Raw genomic sequence first — 26,468 nt, 5'->3', positions numbered from 1 at the left:
AGGGGATGTATAGGGTTTCCCTTCTACAGTGAAATCTCGATGATACGAATCTCACGGGGTCACGAAAAATATTCGTATTAGCCGAAATTCGAATCATCGAAACACAATTAAAACTAGCTAAATTAAGGGGGGACGCGGGGATCAGATCACGAAAATCGCGAGAAAAATCGATTTTTGAGAACCATGTGTTTACTGCAACGCCTAATCTACGCTGCATCAAAATGGTTTGGCTGAAAACGCACTGAAAGTGCCCGAAAAAGTTTAATTCGTTAGTGCGCAGGGCAAGAAAACAGCTTTAAATCGCGAAAAATCACCGCAGTTCACGGAGCCATATCTTGTATTTCCCGCCACCGAGCGAATCTTGGTATCGTTCGAAAGCTCAAAGTTTCGCCATTCCGCTTCTCAATTCGTCCGTCGTCGCCAACTTGTAACAAACGCACAAACACAAAAGAAGCGCGGGTCTGCGATAGCTAGTCACACGGGCCCTCTGATAAAAGCGGGCCTCCGATTGGCTGCCGTGCTGAAAGGCGTCTCTCCATTGGTTGGTGCTGTGGCAGGGGCTAGAATGGCAACCACAGTTGTCTGCTTCGTAAACCACGCCGGCGCCTTCACTTGACACACAGAATTCGGATTACTTAGAACTCCCAGGTTAGGGATGGATCGTCGCTCGTTGGATGAACTTTGGATGAACTTTGGATGAAGCACGCTTTTGGAATACGGAAGCGCTCCTATGGCAAGAAAAATACGGCGATTAGCGGGAGAAGCGGAGGAGCACCCGACTGAACGAGTGCAACCTTGCACCATGGATTACGTGCCGCGCTATCTTGCACCGTGATTCCAGCAGCGAAACCCACAATCGGGCCCCGTGCCATCGGCACCGATAACGCAGCCGACGGAAGACGCGCCAACGGAGGCTCCCGTGCCTCGGCGTACGGCCGCGCGAATCAGCTGAGATCGTATCTCGGTAGACATAGCTCGCTGCGACTAGGCAAAATGGCGCAAAAAAGAACGCGGCTCAAAGCACGGCAGCCACTCCGCCCGATGGCACGCGGAAAAGGAGGAAAAGCACAAAAGCAACAAAAGCGCCACCGCTTCGAACTCTTCGCGCCCATTCGTGGTCTCCGCACTGTCCGGCGTCGCGTCTGCGCCTCCGCACCAAAAGAGAAAGGGAGAAAGCGCGTGACTGCGCGCTGTTCTCTTTCGTGGCCATCGGTGGGGCGGCATTTATTCATATCAACCGACACGGGTCGAAAATCTATTCGTAACAACCGTTTTCTAGCACGTCGCAAAGGATTGGGGCTTGGCCGGGACCGCAGAAAAATGCGTATCATCCGGATATTCGTATTAGCCGTGATCGTATCATCGAGGTTCCACTGTACTTTCTTAATTTTGCGCAATGAACCTCTAACTGAATTAGGGTTGGATGTAATTTTTTTTTGCCAATGTGGCCTGACAAAGCGCTAGACGCGGGAACAGGACACAACAGCAATTTCCAGGAGATTTTCCTGTCAACCGGACAACCGGAAGAAATGGTGCAAATCCAGGAGTCTCCCGGGTAATCCTGGAGACTTGGCAGGTATGCACACAACTAGCACAACAATGTTCCCACTTAAAGCTAGCTGAAAACCAAACAAAATTACCAAAAGCCCTTTCAAGCAGCACTTGCCCACCGAATAAGAATGTCCCTTAGCTTGAGACACAGGTCTCAGCGAACATACAACACAGCCTTCAGAAGTGTACATTCGAATATCCGTGATAGATTTAAAAAAATAAAACCACTAAAGGCAAAACTACCAGGGCACAGGGCTCTGGCACTATGCCAACATTTCTGGAGGTCATGAATAATGTGCGTGATCCTCCATTTAAAATCAAATAAACTTCAGATGCAGACATGTTGCCTTTGTCACATCAACAGCCTATATTTATGTCCACTGCAGGACGAAGGCCTCTCCCTGCGATCTCCAATTACCCCTGTCTTGCGCTAGCTGATTTCAACTTGCGCCTGCAAATTTCCTAACTTCATCACTCCAGCTAGTTTTCTGCCGTCCTCAACTGCGCTTCCCTTCTCTTGGAATCTGTGATGTGTTTTTGTCACTGATCTCGGGGGCGTGCGGGTGTTATGAGAGATGGAGAGGGAAGACAGATGGTGACACAGCAAGCGGATTTTAATCTCACACAAAACCCAAAACCCTCAAACTAAAAACTCAAACTACACTAAACAAATAAATACTGGAAATTGTACAACCTAATAAATTCATAACCATGAACTTAAGCACACTAAAACATGCTGCAGGAAAAATACTAACACATGTACAACCTAACCCTTAATAATCACTAAACGTGTCCTTAATTCAGACCACACTGATTCTGGGCGTTTCCTACACAAACATCTGGCAACTCTGGCCTACTACAAGAATGGATCGTCCTTACGCAGTTCGTCCTCGTTGCTCGTATTGTCCCGGCGAGGATCTCGTTGGACCTTTCTTAAAGTCGTTGCCTTCGCCAACTGTCGTATAGTCGTTGCTGCCTTGCAGTCGGTCCTTCAACTTGTTCGCCTCCGACGCCTGTATAACCGGTCGCTGTTGCTGACGTGGCAGGAAGGCTTGACGGGCTAGGCCTAGCGACGTGCTCGGCCACCGCTTCCGTCCAGCTCCTTTCCCGAGTGCCGACGTGGTGTTCCGGGGATCATCAAACGTGCCGGTCTGCCGCGGAAGAGGGATCCTCTCTGGGGTGCCCGGTTCTGCCGTGAGAGGCTGCAGCCAGTCCAGGAGCCTCACTCGAACTTGCCGAGGTCGACGGCCACACCTTGGACGGCCAACGTCACGGACTCGGCCAGACCCCCAAGTCTCCCGTCGCCAGAGCGTAGTTGGCGATGCGACCTTCCTGGCCCGGAGCCACGTCGATAATGCCCGAACTATGCTGTTTCTCCCTCGAGCACAGCTCGGTTCACGCGCCTCGCGCGCTCGCGCCGTTCGGAACGCTCCGTTCATATCGTCCTCTTTTTTTTCGCGCCACAGGCGGCCTCTTACATATGACAGAATCCATTCTGTAACTCTAATGGTCCACCGGTTATCCATCCTGCGCATTACATGGCCTGCCCAGCTCCACTTTTTCCGCTTAATGTAAACTAGAATATCGGCTATCCCTGTTTGTTCTCTGATACATACCGCTCTACCTACCACTCAATCTACAACTGCAGTAATAACCTGTTGTTGGGCGAGCTGGTTAAAAAAAAAAATTAACAGCGTAGAAAAAAAAAAAGACAGGTTGATAACACAAAAAAAGATGACAAGGACAAGTACTCATCCTTGTTGTCTTCCTTGCATGTCAGTTGTTTTTGTGTGTGCACGCAGGTGTCAGTGTGTGATCTGTGTGTTTGTGTGTGTACACATTTGTAAGTTTCTGTCCATTTACATGCGTGCGTGCGGTCTGTGTGCATGTTTATGCATGTGTTGGACATACATGCGTGTTTGTGTTCAGATACTATTTCTCTTAAATTGACATACATACTGTGAACACCAGCAGAGCATTCAATGGCGGTGGAAGAACGGTCACATTTATCGTAAAAGAAAATGAGCCACTCAGAAAATATTACCTCATGATTTGGGGAAGTTGAGCTGAGTATCCAAACGTGTCAGGAAGCCAGAACTCCTTGCACCGGGTACCAAACTCTTTCTCGAAGAAAAGCTGCCCATAAAGGAACTGCCGCACAAAACTTTCTCCACTTGAATGAACAAAAGAAAAAAAGAAAGGAAAAGATTATTAGAAATGACCCACCTCCCACAAAAGAAATGCCACACTAGATACGAGGTTTGCCAATAGGGGGTTTTAGAAAGACCGTCCACAGGCAGCTTTGTATACGCAAAAACTTAAAACTGGATTGAAAGCACCTTGTGTTATTTTGTACTCTCTTTGCATTGTTTCGTAAGCCTGGGCAAAAGTGTCCCCTAACATTGGGTCCTCTATTTCTAAAACTCCTTAATGTAAGCAACTGCTATAAGACATCTTAAATTTTAAAGAGGCTTTCCATAAGTTCAGCATTACAGACATCACATGCTTCAGTTGGTATACACTAAGTCAAGGAAGATTAGAAAAGGCAGATGCAAGTTTTTTTCAAATAATTCTGACACACAGAGACATAGCCAGGCATTGCTCGTTGTAGGTAAGGGTCAATGACAATGGCAGTTGATGACAGTATCACAACACAACCACTCTGACATTGCAGACATGGAATAGCAAACAAACTGTACGACAGCACAGAGTGGTAGTTCATGTGGGCAAGCCTCTTGCCATCGGCCACTACCCTTTAGGAAGATACGACGTGTACACAACTTGGTACGTGTAGTTGCTGTAAAACAGAAAGGTTTAGCGAACCGTGGCTGAACAAGGGAAGCTCAGATCAGATGCAACATTTCCAAGAGGAGACCTGTCAGGGCAACAGAACAGGGGGTTTAACACAGTTAACACGGCTCCTTTCCCACCCAATGGCAAGGATGGCAGCCTACAGAAGTGACACGAGTCTTCCATCACATCACAAGCCTTTGAGTGAGGAGAGCACCAACAAGGTTATACTGTGCTTACTTGGTGTGTGAGGTACTTGAGGACATTAACCCCTTAACCGTTTCGGATGAGCACAGCCCGTTTTTGCTAAACTGTCCCAAAACATTTAACACAAGTGTAGCACGTCCGCTCGAGATAGTACCTCCTTTTGGGTGTTTTGAACGAGACACGCTCGTTTGCAGTGTGGGAATGCCGACATGATTAGCAGCATCAGAGCCAACTGTGGATGAAGAAGATGAGGGAAGAGCAAGCAGTGGCGTGAGAGAGACACACGAGCTGCGGCTAGGCGCTCTTGGGCGCGGCCGGCCAGGACTGGATCTTGCTGGCGTGGACTGCGGGATTGAGCCGTTTCCCACATTGGCGCCCGTAACATGGAACCCCGGCTGCGTTCCGGGATGAACCATGGTCGTGGGGAAGGCTGATGGCGGCCGTTCCACAGCCAGTAGCGACTCTTACCCCGGCCTGGTACATGACCATTTTCGCGGTGCGAGCTTCACCTCCGATGTTCGGTGACGAGCGCTTCCGCCAGCTCCTTCTCCATCGCCACCATCAAGCCTGATGTGGGACCTGGTGGCGGCATGGTCTCCTACGGGCTGTTGCAGCTCCAGGCGCCAATGTTCGAGAAGGGCATCGCCGGCGCAGGTGACGTGATCAGCTGACACCACCTCAAGAGCGGCTCCGTCCCTCGGTGCTGCAGTTTGTGGTTCTACACAGACAGCTCGAGAGGACGTGGTGAGCGGTGTCCAATGATCCGATGACATTTTGGTAGCTCGAGGCCAGTTGCCAACAGTAGCGGCGGGGGCACCGTTAGAGTGACGATCAAGATCATCTGCGATCTTCAACTCCTGTGACCTGCGTGCTGCAGTGCAGTATGGTCTCTGTGGTGGCAACGCATTGAGTGGGTGGCGGCTCCTGCTGGCAACCTGCTGCGTGCACTCGTCAGAATGAGGTCAGAGAGGAAAACCAGACCAGGGGTGCATCAGGGTACGGTTTCGGGCCTTTAGGTTCCTGAAAGACTTCAAGTCCAAGACTGCACCACCTGGTCTGCCCAATCTTCGTGAGGAGTCCATCCTGGAAGCCAGCCAGGTTTAGGATCTGTAGGTTCCTGGAAGACCTTGGTGACTTGGACGTTGCCGGCTCCACCAATCCTCGTTCGGTGCATTAGCAGTCTACAAGGTTCGCCTGCCAGTAGAGGTGTCATGCCGTCGCTGCCAGCCACCGTGGGCCAGTGCCGTCAATGCCTTTGCAGAGGGAGGGGCAGTGGGGGAGCGCCGACATGATTAGCGGCATGAGAGCCAACTGTGGATGAGGAATACGCGGGATACGCGAGAAGTGGTGCGAGGGACGCGGGAGCTGCGGCTCGGCGCTCTTGGGCGCGGCCGACCAGGACTAGAGCCTGCTGGCGTAGACTGTGGGATCAAGCCGTTTTCCACAGCGGGCTAGTTAGTGTTTTGCTTCGCAGATGGCAGCACTGGGCAGGTAATTTTTTTTAACTTCAGTTTTCCATTTCTTTTGGGGGCAACTCGTGTTTCAAAAATGGCGTCCTGTGGAGCCAACGCATGTGTTGCTGGTCCGTTGTCGCGAAAAAGAAGTCTTTCACTGTCATCTAGCTCTTCGGATGATAATGATTCAGACACTGAAGTTTACTTCATTTCTGGAAGCGAAAGCGATAGCGATTTTGAAATTAGCAGTTCATCAGATGAAGAAGACTGCTCAGAAGACACTATTGCGAGCGTGTGCCATTGGCAGCGCATCGACATGAATGACATCCCCACAAAGTCTCCTCGGTTTTCGTTTTTGGGTGTCCAAGGTAAGGTGTTCAATATAACATCGCCTGATGATTTAATAAAACTTCTGGAACTGCACTCTTGCTGTTTTTTATTGTTGATTACCAGCAGGTAGCTGGCCTCCTTTATCATGAGCAATAATAAACTTTATTACGCTAATTTTACTTAATATGTGCTTGAATTCTTTTTTCAACATCGAGAACTTGCTTTTTAGAAAGAAAATATCCAATATCAAATTTTTAAAAAATAAGCAGTTTGGGCATAGAAATTGTCAAAATAATAAAACGGTTAAGGGGTTAATGAAGATTTCAGGAATAGCAACGATAATTTAGACAAGATTAGATACATTCGTTTCAAGTTTTGGCATTGTTTCTTTTGCGACTGCTTTCCAAGTCTGTTCAATAAAACTCACTTTAGCCTCAATAATTGACTGAATTCGAGGCACTGTTGTCGAAACCCGTGCCCCTGTTCGAAGACGAGGACAAGGAGCATAAGCTTGGAACGTCGGTGGCTCCAAGGGATCTCAAATAAATGTGGTCACTGCTGACCCCCACAACTGTATGCTCGAATCAGATGGCACTTGCTGATGTTGGGCATTGCTTTCCCAATTGCAGCTTTTAGCAAGTGTTTTCTCCCTCTCAGTTTAAATACTGAGAAATAGGATGCCGCATTGAGCGGGACACTACTTAGGATATGCAGTCCTGCACAGAAAGTCCACCTAAAGCGGCTCAGCAATGGCCACCATTCCAGGCATTCTCACTCCCGATGGCCTCCACCGGCTGGATAAACTCCACTCCATAAACAACGTGTTACCAATGACAGCACTTATTTCTCTTTGCGACAGATATGTGCACTGGCCGTGAGATCGTGTCTCGCACCAAAAACAAAGGATTTTGCCACATTCTTCAATGGCAATCTCCAATGTGGCAATCTTTAACGGACATGTGGGGCGTGTTCACGTGCAATTCGCAGTGCAAGTTCCCTGGTAGCGGCACGGCTCACATCTATACAGGCTGGTTTGCTTCCATGTTGCATTCCTTTCTACTTTATCCTGAATAAAAACGCACAGCAACCCACACAAGCATGATATGCACTGTCGTCACCCAGGCTTTTAGGGTTAGCATTGCGATTAGTAAACCAAAATCCATTCTGCAGCACAAGTGAGTTGCAGCATTCGTGTGCAAAATATAAGTAAACTTCTGTGGGTTTGACACGGTCTTGGAAAAACAAACCGGTAAATTCCTGTTTATGGCAATCTTCAGAAACGGCCCGAGATGTATGGAGTTTTCAGCAGATAAGCTTTGTGGGAAGCACATGTACCCCTCTTCTCCTGCGTACTTCCGTCGTCGTGTGCGCATGTTGCGGACGCATCGGGAGCCGGCGCAGACACAAAGAGAGGCACTTTGCCTACTCTCGGTTCTCGCTCGCCCCTTTGCGACGCTCGTACCACCCTCATGGGAAAAATGAAGGTATCCGACGGGCAAATAGGTGATTCTCCGCACGAAAGGTAAAAAAAGATAAAAGGGCGCCACCAGGGGAGACCCACTCTCTCTGGCGCCCCTATCTTGAACCTGCCGGAACGGATTTACCCGCTGCAACCCATGAGTGACCTCGCTTGCGTGACTACCACACGCAACGAGGCAAGCCTATTTATTCCTTATTACAGAGTGGACTTCCCTCTGCAAGTGTGCCTTATTGCCCGCAGCAATAAACGTTGTTAAGTTGACTCGCTCGTTGCCTTATTCGCCCGAACCCTACGTAGCTGCGATTGGAAGCGCTACGGTTGCGGAGCACGACGGAACGACTATGTGGGGCTAGATCCAGAGCTTGCCTTCAGCCCTAGCCTCACGCAGAGCGTACCCCCCCAACTTCAGATAGGCAAAACTATGTGGCATTGGGCTAGTTGGTGATACAGTATTCAGAAATAGCACACATGTTGTACACCACGCAAGGGCACCACAAAGGAGTAGGCGGTGCTCCATTGTTGGTCTCTTGCTTTGTGGTGTCCATTCCCCACACAACATGTTTACTTTTCAGACAGGCAGATTTTATATTTCCAATTATCAATATATAAATTAAACTATTTAGCAATCCCCTTTGAGTTCGATATATCCAGGATTGACTGTAATTCTGCATAAGAATAATTCTGACAGCTTTCCTGGCTCCACAAAATCAGAACTAATTAGCGTTAATAAGTAAGCATGTAAGCATGTGCATGAAACCCTAAATATTTTTAGTTTTTGAGCTTATTACCAAATAGAAGTCATTAGAGGGAGAGGAGGAGGAGGAATGAACATTTATTGTAGAACCAACACTTTATGATGGCCGGGCCTACGCCTATGAGGAGACATCGAGGGCTTGCCTCGCCGCCGCCTCACGGGAGTGCTGGGTCGCCCAGGTTTGGGCGTCGAGGGCGGAGCTCCGCAGGGCTTCACGCAACCTCGACGAGAGGGTCGTGGTGTTATTTTTTTGTACTGTGCTGGGCACTCCCACAGCATATACGAAAGCGTAGCCGGGTGAGTGCCACAGCACTGGCAGTTGGGGGTACTGTAACCTTCAGGGAATATAAGGTGGAGGCGGGCAGGTGAAGAGGGAGAGAGAAACGTTTATTAATAAATAAATACTAAAAGGCAATCCCCATGGTACTTCTGGCGAGATGACTAAGTATATCTGGCATGAAATATTTGCTTAATACAGTATAGACCACTTATAACGTAACCGCTTATAGTGCAGGACCGGATATAGTACGATCTCTTCAGACTCCCGTTAATTTTCCCATAGCACTCCATGTATACGCATACCGCTTACAGTACAGCCGCGTGAGACGAAATACCAGTTATAATGCGGCTTCCGCGGGAAAATCTCGCCTACAAGGGCGGCAGCGAGCACGCTTCTCAACAAGGTGCGTGCTGCCGGCCGGCGTATGCATTATTCAATACAATCAAACTCTCGGTAATTCGGACTTATCTGGCCGCACATCGTTTAATTCGGACAACTTTCAGAGCTCAGTGAGGGAGGAGCGCTGCAAATGTGCGACGCAAAAGAGCAAGAACGGCGCTAGCGTCCAACCGAAACGAAGCGGCGGAGTCCGCATCGCCACAGCCATCAGTTGAAATCCTACGTGAATGACAGCAACGCCGGAACGCTTCGAGCCTATTTGTGTCTTTAAAGCCTGTATTCTTGCGTTTTACCGCCGCGCATAACACCACGTTGGCTGCGGGCTTTCGTAACTGCGTAGTCGATATCCATGATCACGTCGATAGCCGCTGAAGTTTTCTCCGCAGCGGTTGCGGCGAACAGTATAGTTTCGTTTTTACGTGGTACGCGCGTCGGCCGAGTGCCTAAAAAACTGTGTAGTCGCCATCGAATATCGCGTAGATAGCGACCGCGGTTTTGACGGCCAGTTGCAGGGACTCGACGACTCAGTGTGTACGTCGGGCGCATGCCTTCAGCACCGCAAAGCCGCTGTTCATAATCGCAACGATAGTGGTCACGGTTTTTTCCGCAGCGGTTGCGGCAAACAGTAGCTTCGTTTTTACTCGGTGCAAAGCTGTCGAGCTTGAAGAGCACCGGCTACATCGCGATTAGTTTTCGCCAGCTCACTGGAGAAAACGTAACCGCGATGTGCGCGCGATAGTACAAAGCGTGTCTACATTCTTGGTACACATGTTTTGCATACGTACAGGGCTTGAAAATTGTTGCTTTGGTTATAGTGCGGTACCGCTTATAGTGCAGATATTCGCGACTCCGGCGACTTACGTTATAAGTGGTCTACACTGTATAAACTATAACAAATCACCAATGTGCAGATAACCAGCGCTAATAAGCATCCTAGAGTTATCAACAGCAATATTTTCTGTTCGATTTGTAGGATCTGCACCGTCAATGCTCGAAACGTGCCATGTGCACGGAGAAGAAAAAGTGACAGAGTATGAAGGGAAGGACCCAGCAGGAAAACAAGGAGCTGAGAGGACGGGTTCGTTTATGGGTCAGATGAGCACGGATGGGGAGAAGGTTCACCTAGAACCACTGCTGCAACCCAAGGGTGCCCCTACGAACACACAGCACAGTACGCAGTCAGCCGCAAATCTGGCAGTATGACACGTCTGCTTATCATAGCCCCTTTCCATGCCATCAACAGCATCTGTTATAGCCGAGAAAGGCAGACAGACTTAACTTGATGGCTGGGCCTAAACTGGCCGGATGCCCACAACACAGTATAATACATGGTATATTGTCTTGGGCAATGTACAATACAATACAATACATGTACCACAACGGCAGCCATGATTTATGGCCTATTTGAGGAAATCATTGTAGCATAAATAAGACAGATAAAAAGAACAAAAGACAGGACATCACAATTTTTTGTGTCTGTGCTTACTAGCACTACCAATGGCTACCTCAAATATCAACCCACTTGATAAACAACAAGTTACGATTTATGGTTTGGCATTTCAGGGTCACTTGTAAGCTGCCAATTTTTACTACACAGCAACATCTCATGAAAGCTTGTGCAATAAAACTTAAGAGACTCGTGGAAATGCTAGTAAATTAACAGCTAATTTTGCATCAAACACTTTTAAACTCATAGTTTAAGGATCAGATCATTCGAACTGTTTTTGCGTTTCTTGATGACACTGAATTCTCAAAGGTTGGTAGTAGTACCAACTAGCTTTATTCAGCATGTTGCTGCAACAACAAGCATTTCTTACCTTGGCAAGTTTCCGTCCATCTCGACCCATGTGCCACCCACTGGGATGAACTGCCCCTTTTTAGTGTAGTGCTGAATTCTCTCAAACAACGAGGGGTAGTTGTCCTTGACCCAGGAAAGCTGCTGTGCCTGCCACAAGGACATCCCATTTCACAAAGCAGTGCACAGTATAACGCCGAACGTTCTTGCACTACAAAGCCCACCAAAAGTATTTTAGAAACTTTCCAAAAATTAATTTTCCAGGATAACGACATGTACAAGGAAACAAGCAAGCACACAACACTCAAACTAGTTTCGTATTTACCCGGTTCGAACGCGCACCCAATTTTCATGGATTTAAAGTAAGACAATAAAAGTGCACCTTACAGTATATACCCTGATTTATAAAGGAAAAAGATATAGCATGTCCGACCACAATCTTGATCAGAAAAGAACATGCAGAATTAACCTTACCAAAAGCGAACTTGTTTTGATGCGAAAGCGTCAAATGGCCCATTGAGCGAAAAAGCCAACGTCTGTATTTTATACAGTACTGAAAGCGGGTCTATAAAAAATTTGGGTAAAAAAATTCGGGTCTACAATTCTTCGATTCCTTAACGTCTCCCTTCTTTTGAATTAGTATAATGTTGGTGTTCTTCCAGCTCTCTGTTACACTTGAAGTCGTGAGGCACTGCCTATAAATCGCCACAAGCTTTTCAAGCATGGTATCTCCTCCATTTTTGATTAAAATCGATTGTTATTCCATCTTCTCCGGCAGCTTTTCCCCTGGTCATGTCTTTCAAGGCCCCTCTAACCTCATCGCTAGTTATAGAAGGAGCCTCTGTATCCTATTCATCACTACTTCGAATGAAAGTAGCTTGGCTGCTCTGGAGACTGTACAGGTCAGTATAGAATTCTTCTGCTGCTTTTACTATGTAATCGAAATTGCTGATGATATTACCCGGCTTATCTTTCAGTGCGTACATCTTGCCTTGTCCTATGCCAAGTTGTCTTCTGACTGATTTCATGCTGCATCCATATTTGACGGCTTCCTCAATCTTTCGCAAGTTATAATTTCGAATATCCCTTACTTTCTTCTTCTTGATCAGTTTTTACAGTTCAGCGAATTCTATCTGATCTCTTGAGTTTTACACTTTCATGCTTTGTTTCCTTATAAGGTCCTTTGTTACTTGGGAGAGCTTACCAAGTGGTTGCCCCATGGTGCCTTACCTCTCATTTCGATTGCTGCTTCTGAAAACAGCCTTATTACAGTTTCATTCATTACCTCTATGTTGTCTTCATCTTCCTACTCTAAAGCTGCATATTTGTTTGCGAGCACCAGCCTGAATTGGTCTGCTTTTACCCTTACTGCATCTAGGTTGGCCTGTTTATTCTTGATTAATTTTACTGTTTCTCTGCTCAAATTAAGAGAAATGCTAGACCTCACTAACCTACGGTCACTGCACTTTACCCTACCTAACAATTCTACATCCTGCACTATGCTGGGATCGGCAGAGAGTATGAAATCTATTTCATTTGTTTCTCCATTAGGGCTTTTCCAGGTCCAATTCCTTTTGCTATGCTTCCTGAAGAAAGTATTCATTATTCGTAGCCTATTCCTTTCTGCAAATTTTACCAACATCTCTCCTCTGGTGTTCCTAGGATTGATGCTGTAGTTGCCAATTGCTTCCTCACCAGCCTGCTTTTTCCCCACTTTTGCATTGAAGTCGCCCATAACAACAGTATACTGAGTTTGCACCTTTCTCATCACTAATTCATCATCTTCATAAAACTGTTCTATTTCGTCACTGGGAGTGGAAGTTGGGGCAGTAGGCTTGTACTACCTTCATTCTATACCTCCTATTCAGCTTTATTGCAATGACTGCTACCCTCTCATTAGTGCAGTAGATTTCATCAATGTTGCCTGCTATGCCCTTATGGACTATAAATCCTACCTCGAATTCTCTCTTTTATCTGGAAGACCTCTGTAGCAGAGGACGTGGCTGTTAGTCAGCACTGTAGAAGCCTCACCAGTTATTCTAACCTCACTAAGGCCAATAATATCCCAGGCAATACCTGATAATTCTTCAAATAGCCCTTCTAAGCTAGCCTCACTTGATAGGGTGCACGTATTGAACGTTGCCAGGTTCAGTTTCCAGTGGTGACCTGTCTGGACCCAGAGATTCTTAGCACCCTCTGCCGTGTCGCACGTCTGACCGCTGCTTTGGTCAGCTGCTCCGCAGCCGCTGGGGACTGAGGGCCGTGGGTTAATTGTAGGAGTCCTGAGGGAGGTAGTGGCCGAATACTGCACCAGGGAGGCCAATTCCTGTTCTGGTGAGGGAGTGACTTTGTTGAAGGTTAGTGGGCCTTCCTAATTTGGTTGCACCTGGACTAGTATAGCCCCACTAGCTCTCGGCAATTTTTTTTTAACACGAAAGTGTTTTATGCCGGGGTCCACCAAGACTTCACTGACGTATTTCCGTCACGGAAATACGTCAGCTTACAATGTACACGAACATAATACAAAGAAAGAAACCAGAAGAAAAAGTTCCACGAACATGCAAAATTTGGAAATCGAACCCACGACCTCTCGGTCCGCGACGATAGATCGCCGAGCGTTTAACCCATTGCGCCACAAACGCATTTGCAGAGAGCTACACAGACGCGCCTTATATATCTAACACTCCTCCGTGTACCCGCGCTCTTGCTCGGGGCGGTGCCGCCGCCTACGAGCAGAAAAGAGAAGTACTGCATTATGACACTAACGCGCACCGACAGTGAACGCTTCGGTGGTCTCAGCACTACGACGCCTCGATGCCAGCATTCGAAGGGACGCTGGCATCAAGAAGCACTACCAACGCCACCTAGGTGGCGTTCACCGTACTCAGCACAGCGGAGCGTGGCCTCCGCAATTAGCTCTGAAAATGTTTCTGAAGTTGATCGCGGAGGCTGCAATTACGACGCGCTGTACGCGCTGATTTGACTCGGTGACGATTCAGTTACGTGCTTTGTCTTGCGCGTTGTATTAGTGTGTCAGTTACGTGCTTCGTCTTTCGCGTTGTGCTAGCGTGTGCAGCTTCCATATGCACGACGGTTGCTCATGGTCATCGACGTTGGTAGTCGTGATGGAGGAGACGTGCCACCAGGCGTCAGCGTGGGTGCATCAACGCCTAAGGGCGCTTTAGCCACAAAACACCAATAGACATTATATATCAATGTGCAATAAACATTACACTACTTCTGTGAAGACACGTTTCACTTTCGTGTTCTATACCGATTCCTATATAAGAGGGATCAACCACATTTTTTTGACAGTGTCAGGCACCACTCCATGCCGGAAAATGTAGTGGACTGAAGGAGGATTCGAACTTACGACCTTCAGATTAGAAGCCCATTGTTCTACCTCTGCTCCACGCCACCACTCATACAGATACATCATGTAGATAATGGAGATCTTATTAGGCTAGCAAACCGTAAAAAAGAGAATGTTGCTATGACACCTCAGCAAGCCCCCCCATTGGGCAACATACAGGGCAGCAAAGTTTAGTTACCATGGCCATTTAAAAATATGCAAAATTAATTTCTTCAACAAGACTTTTCCATTTATGTTGCTCATCTATGTTAGGCAGGTTGTTGGTGGGCTAGTTGATTTCATTCTAAACTGAATACATACTAACTAGCCCAACAGCAAACTCTCTTCACTTCCAGCACAGTCAGTCTACCTTCCTTGTCTTATTAGTGCACACTGTTTTCATTCCAATTGACTTCCCGTTAAATGATTGTGTTTCCATACATGAGGGTTGTTCAGGAGGTCAGGCATGCAGTCCACATTTGCGGACGCAAGAAGATTCGCAAAAAATTCAAATCCTTAATCTGTTCTGCTACTGCATGTTCTTATGATGCTAAAGATGCAGGCAATGCATCCAAACTAAAGTTCCAACAAGTAGGATTGAGGGGCACCACAAAGGTTAAAAGGTAACAGTGGTGTGCACAATACTAATTAGCCGGTATAACAGCGTTGTTAGAGCCCAGTATGGCCAACATCTCAAGGTGTCCAACTTATCGTTGCCCAATCCACAACTGATCTGGTTCCAGCAAGCACTGTTATTGTTATAGAATAGCACGGCCAAGTAAAACTAACCTGTGAGCAGGCAAATGTGTATTCTGGGAACTTTTCCATCAGCAGAAGTGCAGACGCGAAGCTTCGTGCACACTTTCGTTTGGTCTCAGCATAGGGCCATAGCCAAGCTGTGTCAATATGGCAGTTTCCTATGGCTGCTATGGTGTGTTGGCTCTCTGCGTTGCGTTGGCCAAAAAACCGGTCGGCTATTTCCTTGGCTGCTTTCAGTGAACCCCTGTTTTCAAGAAAACAAGCATAGAGTCAACACAGAATAGGTCAAAAGTGAGCATGTTAAGTGAACAATGCTTCAGCAATTAAAGTAAAAATGAATTAACTTTTGGTAATTAAATGCATTTTTTATAACATAATTATAACAATTTTATAACATAGCAAAGTTATAGAAGCTTTGCTGCGAGCAGTTCGCGCAACTGAAACCAGATGGTCCAACCAATCACATGTGCCCCTCTCTCTATTAGCATCCTTCTGTGGAACCGAAATGAATGGCTAGTGGTGGCTGGGCGCAGTGTTTACTGCTAGCTGTCAGTTGTGGCACAGGGTTTTTGCTAAGTAAATTTGGTAAGTCCGAGGAAAACTGGTGTCATCGGTAGTACATAGATGAGTTATTGGGCTTTTAAAGGCACAGAGCTTGTGCCTACGCAAAACTGTGGTCCTTTGCTGCATAAGAAGGCTTGTACATAGTGAAAACGAATGCACTCATCAGACAGTGCTGGATCGCAAACACATTGAGAAATGACCGATTTTGGCACAAGTTTATAATAAGTATCATGGCATAAGTATCATGTTCACAGCGTGAATACACACTGTGAACATGATATCACTACGAGTACAGTACAATGCAAGAAACTTGCATTGCATTGGAGGTGCTATTTACACAAATAGCCCCTCCAAAGTGTAAATAAATGCATCTAGGAATGAAATAAAAGTTTGCATCACTTCAGAGATTTGTTGTGGCTAATGAAATGTAAAAATGTGGAAAGATCCCATCGCTAAGTGGCTCATCCATTTCAGCAATAAAACACATTTACATAGCACAAAATAGATGCAAGACAAGAACGATAAGCACACACTACACAATGCTGAACTTCACCTGACTCTTTACTTCGCTGAGAACACAAAATTAATGAGATGCACAGAAGCCAGACACAGAAAAACAACATTGATTTATTTTTAGAGCCCAGTGCCAATTCCTGTGGCAAGTGTCGGCAGCCTCGGCGTAACTGAGCACAGCGAAGGATGACAGAGCAAACGTGGAGCATATGGGGGGATGAAAGACGGCGATAGCAAAGAGAGCGTGAGGAGGAAAGTGAAGGAGGAGGGTTAAACAGAAGCATGAGGAGGAAAGCGGAGGAGAGTATGGCAAAAGGGTGAGGAGGAAAGTGGAGTGCTACACAAGACAGGCTCTGTGGTGACGATGGCTACAAGATGACGCCAGAGTAGCGCGCATCGTCTGTTCACTGATGACGCGAACAATAAGGCATACGGCGAGCGCATCCATCAATACCATATACGGAAACAAAGCGCTGCATGAGCGGAGGTCTGTCTGCGATGGTTGCTGTGAATCGCGACCACGCACTGCCTCTCGCGATCTTCCGATTAGCGAGGCAGTTGCACCACACTTTGCTCTGTTTGCAACATGCCGCATGAGACAGATTGTCCGTGCCAGCCAATATGCGACGAAATGAAAACACGTATAGATCTGCACTCAAACTTTGAATGAGGGAGTATCGTGATCGTCGGTAAATTTTTTTAAACAAACAGCTATCAAAATAAGTCTATGTGTCGGTTATATTCCAGATAGGAACACCCTTTTATGGTGATGAAAGCCATCGACGGGATGCTTACAAACCTACCACTCACTGTTAATGCGATTAGTATTCTTTGGGAACTTCATGCACTTTCAGGGGACTTTCTATCTAATCAGTTTCCTGCCAACTTGGATTAATGAGCCAATGTGTACATGCCATTTTTCAATGAATCTCTTTGACGGGAACTTGGGTCACTGGGCATGTGCCACTGGTATGTTCAAATTTTCAATGACAAAAATATCATTAAAATTTTCTGAACTTAAATCAATAACAAATGAATGTAGTTTTTGTGACATAGGTATAAATGATTGCCCGAGAGAAAACCGGGAAGGTGTCAGTGCTTCAGAGGTAGGTCGCCATCTGGCCGATTAGTGCTCATGTACCCCACATTTTCACAGCACTCGTGGGCTGAGTGGGTTCCATAACCAGTGGGCTCCATAATTCCTCACATTAGCCTGTAGTGAGTTTTGTATAGCACATTCACTTCATCCCTAATTACTGCATATAGTTAAACCTCAATATGACGAAGTTGGGAAAATTGGCACTTTACTTCGTTATAATTAAATTTCTTTAAAATGAAATTCAATCTTTTGTGCCCCCTCTCTTATTGCTTCTGTGATCCATCGTTTGGCACCTGCATAATCGTTGACTGAAGCAAGAATCAGCTTACAAGAGAGATTATCGAAGCAGAACAGATCAAGAAGCTTGGTGAAATGTGTGTAAGCATGCCCTCTATCGCGCTAACAGCAAACGAATTTGATTTTCTGGTTGCGCCAACACGCATTACTTATAATTGATAGGTTGTCAAGCCTTTGTGTATTTTTTCAGTTCTGCGCACTGATTTTATCAGATTACGTTGATGGCGGATTTATTTATTTATTTTTATTACAGTTGAATACTGCTGCTCTCAATGGAGAGCATAGCAGGAGGGCAATACAAAAAGTCAATAAAAATATAGGAAAGGGCTACAAATAGTAGCAACGTGATGTGGCAACAGGATCTCCAGAATAAATTGTTGGAAGTAGTGCCTATGTGTGTGCGTATATGTGCCTTTTTTTATCTGTGTCCAGTTAGTGCTTTTTAAAAATCTTTTAATGAAAATAAGTACAGTCGCCGATGAATTTTTCTAACGCGGAACAGACTGTAAAATTTTTCAAATTATTGGGAAATCATAAAAAAGTAATTTCAATGACAAAAAAAAAACATTTCGTTGAATTTGAGAGTCAGCGACCAAAGATACAGTTTCGTGCCGACGATATCTTCGCATCGGCAGGAAGAAGCAAAGCCTGCGAAGCTTTCGTGTCCACCCCGCTGCCACAGCTGATACTGTTGCCCACAGTGGGAAGATGTTATCATGAAGAGCACAGGCAGAGGGGAGCGAACGCTTTGTCTGCCCCTCACTTTAATGCATCTTCTTAACTTGAGATTACGGGACCTCCAGCACTTAACAAGAAGACAGTGCACATGAAGCCACGTACATCTCGGCTCGCTAACATTTTCACCCGCCGCAGATTAGCTCCAAGACAAGGCACACAGGCAATGTATGCGCTCAGTCGCGCTGATAGCCTTAGCAATTACAGCTGAGCTAGAGGAGAAGACGCATGCCCACCTGCCCCCTCCCTTCTTGCTTGCACAGAACGACGGTGCGTGCCAAGCTGCCATCCTTTTTTGACTAACCATCGCACCCACAGCATACGACAGGGGGGGAGATAGAATCTTGCAGCACTTGGAGTTAATACGGAACAGCCAGAGGGTGTCGCTATGCTTCGGCGGCCACTTTTTGCCCCATGATGTGCAATTTGAGGGGTGCGTTTGCAAGCAGCTGCACGTAATCCAAACACTTGACGATTTACGTCCGTGGCAGTTTCTATTTAGTGCCTCGATATTCCTTCACCGCAGCAGTGAAATTACGTTATATTGAAATTGTGCATGAACACACTTCGTTATATTGAGGTTTAAAATACATGGTGCTCTATGCACAAGAAGTTATAAAAAGTTAAATACTTCGTTACATCAAGAATTTCATTATACTGAAGTTCGTTATATCGAGGTTTAACTGCATATTGCGAATAAGTTCTGTCGCAGCCCGCAAGGTGAAGGAACAATCATGAAAGGGAAATGTAGCCGAAGCTAGGAAGGAAACATCCACACAGGCTTCTCAGAAAATAGAGCTTTGCATTTGAAGAAAAAGTTGGCCCATCAAAACTGGGAAAACCATCTTTCTGAGGCAATTGCTCTACCATCTTAGCTAACCAGCAGGAGACTAGCAGATTACAGAGCGAAGGTGAGTTAATCGACTGCTTCCTTTTTTGTAGCTTTGGCTACTGTTGGGTGGATGACAAAATTTCTCTTTCACTCCATATGCAGGGTGTCCCAGCATGGTTTAAAAAAAGAGGAACAGCGTAACGCGAAGGAAACCTAGAGCGTATTGTTTCCAGTACAGTGGAGTAGCCGCCAGTAATTTTTTCGTTACTGAGATTTAATTAGGTAATTGTAATTAATTATCTAACTCGAGAAGTACTGTTCTAATTATCAAAGTGTCAATGAGAAAATTGTGGAGCAACATGAAAAACTCCCAATACAGCTTTCTGTTGCTCAATACGTGCTACATAAATGTGTTTTTCCGAGCGTGAAAGAAGCCCGCGAATACATGCAGAATTGCTGCACGACTGGCCGCTCGAGGCACTTTGCGTGTGTATGCATCCTAGCCGAAAAGCGTACTCCACCTGTAAGGATGGTATAACATAAGCCTAGCAGTTTGGGTGAGTTGGTATGTCATGACTTTTAAGCTTCTAGCGCAGCTCAGCACAAGCAAAAAGGAAGGTAGATGGGGTAATGAAAAGGACCAGAGAACAGGGAGAGCCCTGTTCTCTGGTCCTTTTCATTACCCCTTCTACCTTTCCTTTTTGCTCGTTCTGAGCTGCACTACAAGCTTAAAAGTTACAACATAAGCAGCCGTCACACATTCTTTGTTAACAGAACCATCCGTGTAGACGTAAATAGAGTATTGATACTTGTCAAATAGTTGATGTAATGCTAATTGTTTCACTGGTAGTGTGGAAACGCCGCTTTTCCTTTTAAGACCTTCGCTTGATTGTATATTCGGTGCCTGTAGAAGCCATGGTGGGTAGCAGAGGTCTAAGTGCCAAAAGACCGATCATGGAAGTTGTGATTTATGCTTTTGAAACATGCCATGTATCTGTGGGCCCGGACTGTTCTCTATCCTTGAAAGATGTTCACTTTTGTGTTCATCTCATTAACTTCCTACATGCACAAAGGCAGTTGCATCATGCTCTGCTATTCATTAACCTCTTTGTATCTTTGACATTTAGTTACTAAGATCTACTGCACTAAATTTTGGTGTCATTCTTCCACAGAACAAGTCATCAATTCCAATACGCAGTATTTCCCATGAACAAGTTTGCAGCCATTTATTTTGCACAACAGCTATTCGATATTCGAAAATATTTTTCCCAAATTACTATTCACTTCGAATTCACTTTGAATCCACTATCACAAATGCCTAATTTTGCATTTTGGATCCTCCGAGTTAAACTGCTCCGAAAGTTGGTACTGCATTAAGCCAGACCACTAGCCTTGAACACTCTTGGCATGTTATGTTATTTGCACCGTTAAGCTCACCCATGGTGCACGCTTCTTGTGTGTTCCATATACATATAACAAAGAAACCGCATTCATAAACCAGTGTGCATGTATTTTAATACATGCACACTGTGCAAGAAATTTTAATGGTAACTAGAAAAGATAGCCAAGTGAAAGGCTTGGGGTGCTATTGCAGGTTTAATATATCACAACAGATAAAGGAGAGAAAAGAAGAAAGATTAACACACATCCACTCATACACAAACTCGGAAATGTAAATGACAGTAAGCACAACGAAATGATCAAAGTGGAAACTGGAACTTTATGGCACTGTCAATGAACAAAACGTTCTCCATCTCCGCCCCTTTGGCTGCAGCAGTGTACACCTGTTAGACATTATCGAAAATACACCGCACCTAATAGCTCAGAAACACGGGTAATAAGTTTTCTACAAGTAACAACATCATATCTTTTTGTCCACTATAGTATATTCAGACGGTCGTCTGAATATACGTTCACTCACATGCCAAGCGTGAACTTCGTGAGAGCAATGTTAGGTGGCGCAGCACGTCACAGGGGGAAGCACGAGAGAGGAGCTTGGCTGCATACACGTCTCATTCATGATGCATTTTTGCAGTGGCAATACAGTGTGTTTCGACGTAGCGTCAGTGCTAATCACACATTCGTTGACGTTCATCATGAGATGGGTTCTGATGGATTTTTCACTCAAGTATTCATTACAGCAGTATCCAGAAACTGAGAGCTGGCTTGCCATGTTCAAGAATCATTGAAGGGCCCTTTTAAGAGCACACGCAGTAGAAAATTATTGTTGCAAAAAGAAGTCATGCACAGTTACAAACCTGTCATTCATGTCAATGCAATTAACTATCTCATTGGCAGTGTACATTGCCTCATATGAACGGATGCCATCCTTGGGCAACTCTCGTGCCATCTCAGTCAAGAGCTGCAGGTCGGTGATGAGGGCATCAACCTGTTGGGGAAAAAAGTAAAGCAATGCTGTAGTCTTAACAAAGAAGGCATGCCCCAAGCTCTCGCCTCGTCAGTCCAATGTAGCATTGCACAATCGTGCCTAATTCAAATGGTGCATCATGGGAATTGGTCATCTACTTCCTGTTCCCATTGAAGTAGGAGGTAAGACAAGCTATAGTCGGGTACAACTTTAGAAGGCAGCAGCATTTGGCCCCTCAAAGGCAGATGCATACGAGCCTCCACCAATGGGGGCGCACGCTAGACTGACGTCATGAGCCGGACGGCTGGTGTCACTGCCGACGGAGAACATCGCAGCCCGCGCTTGGGCCGAGTCACGTCAGCAGGACTATTTCTTTACTCGCGGAGGCCATCGGCTGCTGCGCTTCGGTCACCTGGGCGGGGCCTCTCCTGCCTTCTTAAGTTGTACCTGACTATAGTAGTGTCCAAGGCAACAATGCACTCAATTACTTTATGTTTTCAACCATGGCTGTAACGAGACACTTTTATTAGAAAGTACAGGACAGTTTATGACTTGAGATTGAACATAAAGACTAATTACTTCTCGGTCATAAACGGCAATGTCTGCTTTCTTCAGTGTGAACATCTTCTTGGGGTCAGGTGCGCTAATCATGGTGGGATTACCAGCTCCAAAAAGGTGGTTGCATGCCATCTCTATGAAGAACTCGTGGTGCAGGCAAGACACGGTTGCGGATGGTGTGATTGTGAAGCTATGTCGCTCCTGATGACTCACTCCACCTGAAAGATACAAGAACTTCACATGTGTACATAGCCAATCTTCCTTTCCACTGACAAGAAAAAAACTACCCTTTAGCTGGCCTTAACTTACAAGCAAAACAAAACCTCAGGAGCTTATGCCTTGGGATGATGCACCTAAGATTAATTGCACCACTGAATTGAGGTTAAGTAACGGATGCAGTGTGCAGACTGTTCTCTGAATCAATTAAGGAGCTCAATTTCATTTTATCAGACCTGGCCATTTCAAAATTTGAAAATTTTTTGGTACAGACGATATAATTTGAAAAAAATATATATATAAATTTTATGACTCAAGACATTTACTATTCAAGTTCCACAGACTCTTCTGGAAAGACGCTGTGTATAAGATATTTGCTCTACATTTTCAGCTTAAATAATTTGTGCCACAGACAAATATAAATATTCGTGAAGTTCATCGATGAATTGATGAAAAAGTTGCAGAAACTTCTGCAGTCTGAAATATCGGTTGGCGAAAGTGTTTGCATTCTTTTTTAAATCCGTTGACAGCTAAACTGAACACAAATAAAATTGCATATAATTATTGGAGCCATCACAAAAGTAGTAAAGAAGCCCTAAAAAATGAGAATACTATTATGATAAACTAGTCAAAGTTGACATTTATGCTTTATTACAGGGGTGCTTCACTGTTTGGAGTAATCAAGTACAGGAATTGGAGAACACATAATTTAGAGTTGAGCGTGAACGTGCAAACACAAGAGAGAGAAAAAAACGTTTATAGTTGAAACAGTGTCCCGAGCGAGGCACGGTATCACCCCGAGGTGGGAAGGTTCCCTAGTCCAGGAACCCTCTGGCTTCGACTGCCCTCTTGGCCCTGGCGACGAGTTGTCGTTGGTCACAAGAAACGCAAGCACAAGAAACGGATTAATTTCCATCTGTGTACAACAGCCCTGCCTTTGGCCTCTGATTACAAAGACAGCTTCATTTGTGGACAGCTTACTTATAAGTGTTTTTATCTTTGTAATCAAACATCATAAATCATTTCTTCACAATCGTTGACCAATCCCTTACATTTTACTGAATGATTTCTTGTTAAATGAAGACGTACTGCTTTCTTGTGGCTGACCTGCAGTGACCTCTTTGTATTAGACCAGAGACTAGCGGCAAAGTTGCCCCCCCCCCCCCCCAAATGGTCCTAATATTTTTGTATACATCTACTTTCTGAACATTGTACAAATAGCACTGTTTGATTGGTTAATTTATTGACTGACTGAATTATCTGGAGTAGAACACCATCAATCTTTTTTCACGCTTTGTTTACGACGACTCATCTGTATGTTACGAAACGTGGGGTGGTGCTGGTTCACATGGTATCACTGATGCATGAGTTAAGGCAGTAGCCAAAGCCACACTGTGATCCCCTTGCCAAAAGCTTTAGACAACGGGATAATAGGGGAGAGAAGGACACTGCAGGTTCTGACAGAAGTGACAGCCGGGGAACACGCTTATTGTCCTGTCGTGGTATGGAAAAACAGCCTGCGTGTCATTTCACCGATTCCCTGTTCATGAGGAACAATGTGCAAAGTGGCAAAAGAACATTTAGCGGGAAAATCTCATCATTAATAACAGGCCTCCCTCTACTGTAGTTTGCAGCAAGCATTTTCATTTTAGCGACTATGTAAGCGAATACAAAATAAGAAAACTGGTTCCCGATGCTATTTTGGAGTCATCAGAAGTGGAAGCCAAGCAGAAAACTAGTACATGCAAACAAACAGCAAGTAATGACGCACAGCAAGCCAGTCGGGCACATTTTACTGGTAGCAAGGCTTCGGTAACAGGTAGCATACCATCACTCCACACGCTGGAAAGCCCAGCAGCAGCTAGAAGCAGAGAGAAGTGTGGTCAACTTTTACGGTAGCCACAAGCTCTACTAATCAATCATAAAAATTGCCGCCAACGCTGAGAAAGGTGAGAAAAAAGCCGTAGTTCTGCTTCACCAAACAGAAACCTATCAAAAGTTCCAATCTTAACCCTGAAGAAATCATCAGAGAGTGCATCATATGGTGCTTTCTTTCACCCAAAGGCTATGATTATGTCCGAGCTGAGCTGCTGACACTGCCACATAAGAGCACACTGCAGCGTTACGTCGGTCCCAGCTCAACGTCTTCGGGAATGAGTAGTGCAATGAAAGAAAGCCTGACTCACGAGGCTTCTCCACTCAGCTACAAGCAGCACATGGCTGCATTAATAATCGATGAGGCTGCAATAAAGCCAAAGCGCATATACGATCATGACACAGTATTTGGCATTGGGTACAAGCCTGAAAATGGTGCGCTGCGCAACATGATTGAAATCCTTGCTAACAGAGTCCTATGTTTTAAGCTCCCTGGACTAACCACCTTGTACAAGAGAACATGTTCCTACTATTTCACGAAACAGCTCAGCGGGAGAGAGTTGTTTCCAAGGACGAAGGATGTCATCGCTTCAGTTGAGGAATGCGGCTTTATAATCATTCGCATTGCTGCTGATAACTACTCTGCAAACGCAACTATATTCAGACTCATGGGAAACAGCTCGTTATGAACAGCAGTGAAAGATCGTCACAATGATGAACGATCAATTTTTTAAGCTTTGTTCCCTGCCAGGTTCTAAAAATTGTGAGCTGTCAATTTCTGAAATGCGAGCTCACAGACAGCACAAGCGCGATCAGTGGCCCATACGTGCAGAAGCTCCACGAACACCAGAAGAGAATGACTGTGAAACTAGCTGGGAACCTCGCAAGGAAGCACATGATCATCATCATCATCACCCTCTAATTATGTCCACTGCAGGACCGAAGGCCTCTCCCTGTGATCTCCAATTACCCCTGTCTTGCGCTAGCTGATTCCAACCTTGCGCCTGCAAATTTCCTAACTTCATCACCCTACCTAGTTTTCTACCATCCTCGACTGTGCTTCCGTTCTCTTGGTATCCATTCTGTAACTCTAATGGTCCACCGGTTATCTATCCTATGCATTACATGGCTTGCTCAGCTCCATTTTCTTTCTCTTAATGGATGGATGGATGGATGGAAAAACTTTATTTTGGTCCATTGGGTCACGCTAGATTCCTAGCCCGAAGCGGGCCGCTCCCACGTTGGGACCGAAAGGCCTAGCCTATCGGCCGCTTCGCGGGCCCGTTGGACTTCAATTAGAATATCGGCTATTCCCGTTTGCTCTATGAATCACACCACTCTCTCCCCGTCTCTTAACGTTAGGCCTAACATTGTTTGCTCGGACAGTCCGATTTCTTCTTAGCTAAGAAGACGCGTCAACTATATCCTCACCAAAAAATTCAACAGTGATCCTATAGGGGCACTGTTCGGAAAACTGAGGGTTGTGTGCAAAAGAAACGACGCGCTGGGCGCAAGAGCTGTCACAGCAGATTTGACCCTCATTGTGAAGGAAAAGGCAGTGTCATCAAAAGAGACAGACTTTCATAGCGGAGACGTCGTAGAAGCGATTGCAGCTATTCATCAAGATGTGATTGAAGAACTAGAAGTTTTGCGAAAACATTCTCAAAATCCACCAACCTCTGTTGCTTACTCAGGCTTGGTGCATGTTGGTGGCTATATAGCCAAGCGCATTAGTGATGTTGGGTGTGGCGCTTGCGCCATGCTAGTGACAACAAACAAGATGAGCAGTCCTTTGTACAACCTTCTGCGTACAACAAACGCATGAAATTCATTAGCCAAAGCCAGAGTTTCTAGCAATTCTCGAAGCCTTGCAGTTCGTTACTGAGCCATATCTCTAAGATTCACCGCTCCTGAACTGCTGATCTTGCAGCCCTTCAATCTGACCTCAACGCTATAACTAACTGGTGCAATGCATGGCAAATGCATTTGAATGTTAAAAAGTGTAAAGTAATGAGAATCTCCCGAAAACCTTCTACTTGTAACCCTCCTCTTTTATCACATTGATGGCTCTGTAATAGACGAGGTTACCACGTATAAGTATCTAGGTGTTCACCTGACTGCTAACCTTGTCGGCACCTGATGGCAAACCCATGTTAAATACATCGTTAACAATGCTAATCGCCACGTTAGGTTTCTTACACCGCAACTTTTCAAGGGCACCATCCTCTCTTAAATTAACATTATACAAAACACTGGTAAG

At 45.6% G+C, this 26,468-nt stretch overlaps 2 protein-coding genes across 2 annotated transcripts in view; one reads left to right on the top strand and one right to left on the bottom strand.

The window, feature by feature from the left end:
- The window catches only part of LOC119455352 (cytoplasmic aconitate hydratase-like), a 607,544-nt gene that overhangs the window by 382,848 nt on the left and 198,228 nt on the right, over positions 1–26,468 (top strand). The gene's annotated exons all lie outside the window — the stretch shown is intronic.
- The window catches only part of LOC119455354 (alpha-mannosidase 2C1), a 135,494-nt gene that overhangs the window by 105,660 nt on the left and 3,366 nt on the right, over positions 1–26,468 (bottom strand). The window contains exons 4-8 of the mRNA XM_049668723.1: positions 22,139–22,335; positions 21,450–21,580; positions 15,182–15,395; positions 11,063–11,190; positions 3,596–3,724 (exon numbers count right to left, since the gene is read on the bottom strand). Coding sequence (XP_049524680.1) covers positions 3,596–3,724; positions 11,063–11,190; positions 15,182–15,395; positions 21,450–21,580; positions 22,139–22,335 — 799 coding nt within the window. The remainder of the gene's footprint in view (positions 1–3,595; positions 3,725–11,062; positions 11,191–15,181; positions 15,396–21,449; positions 21,581–22,138; positions 22,336–26,468) is intronic.

Source organism: Dermacentor silvarum, chromosome 6, assembly GCF_013339745.2.
Source record: "Dermacentor silvarum isolate Dsil-2018 chromosome 6, BIME_Dsil_1.4, whole genome shotgun sequence".
NCBI lineage: Eukaryota > Metazoa > Arthropoda > Arachnida > Ixodida > Ixodidae > Dermacentor > Dermacentor silvarum.
The sequence above is the reverse complement of the archived record's forward strand: the minus strand, read 5'-3'. Positions and strand labels throughout refer to the sequence as shown.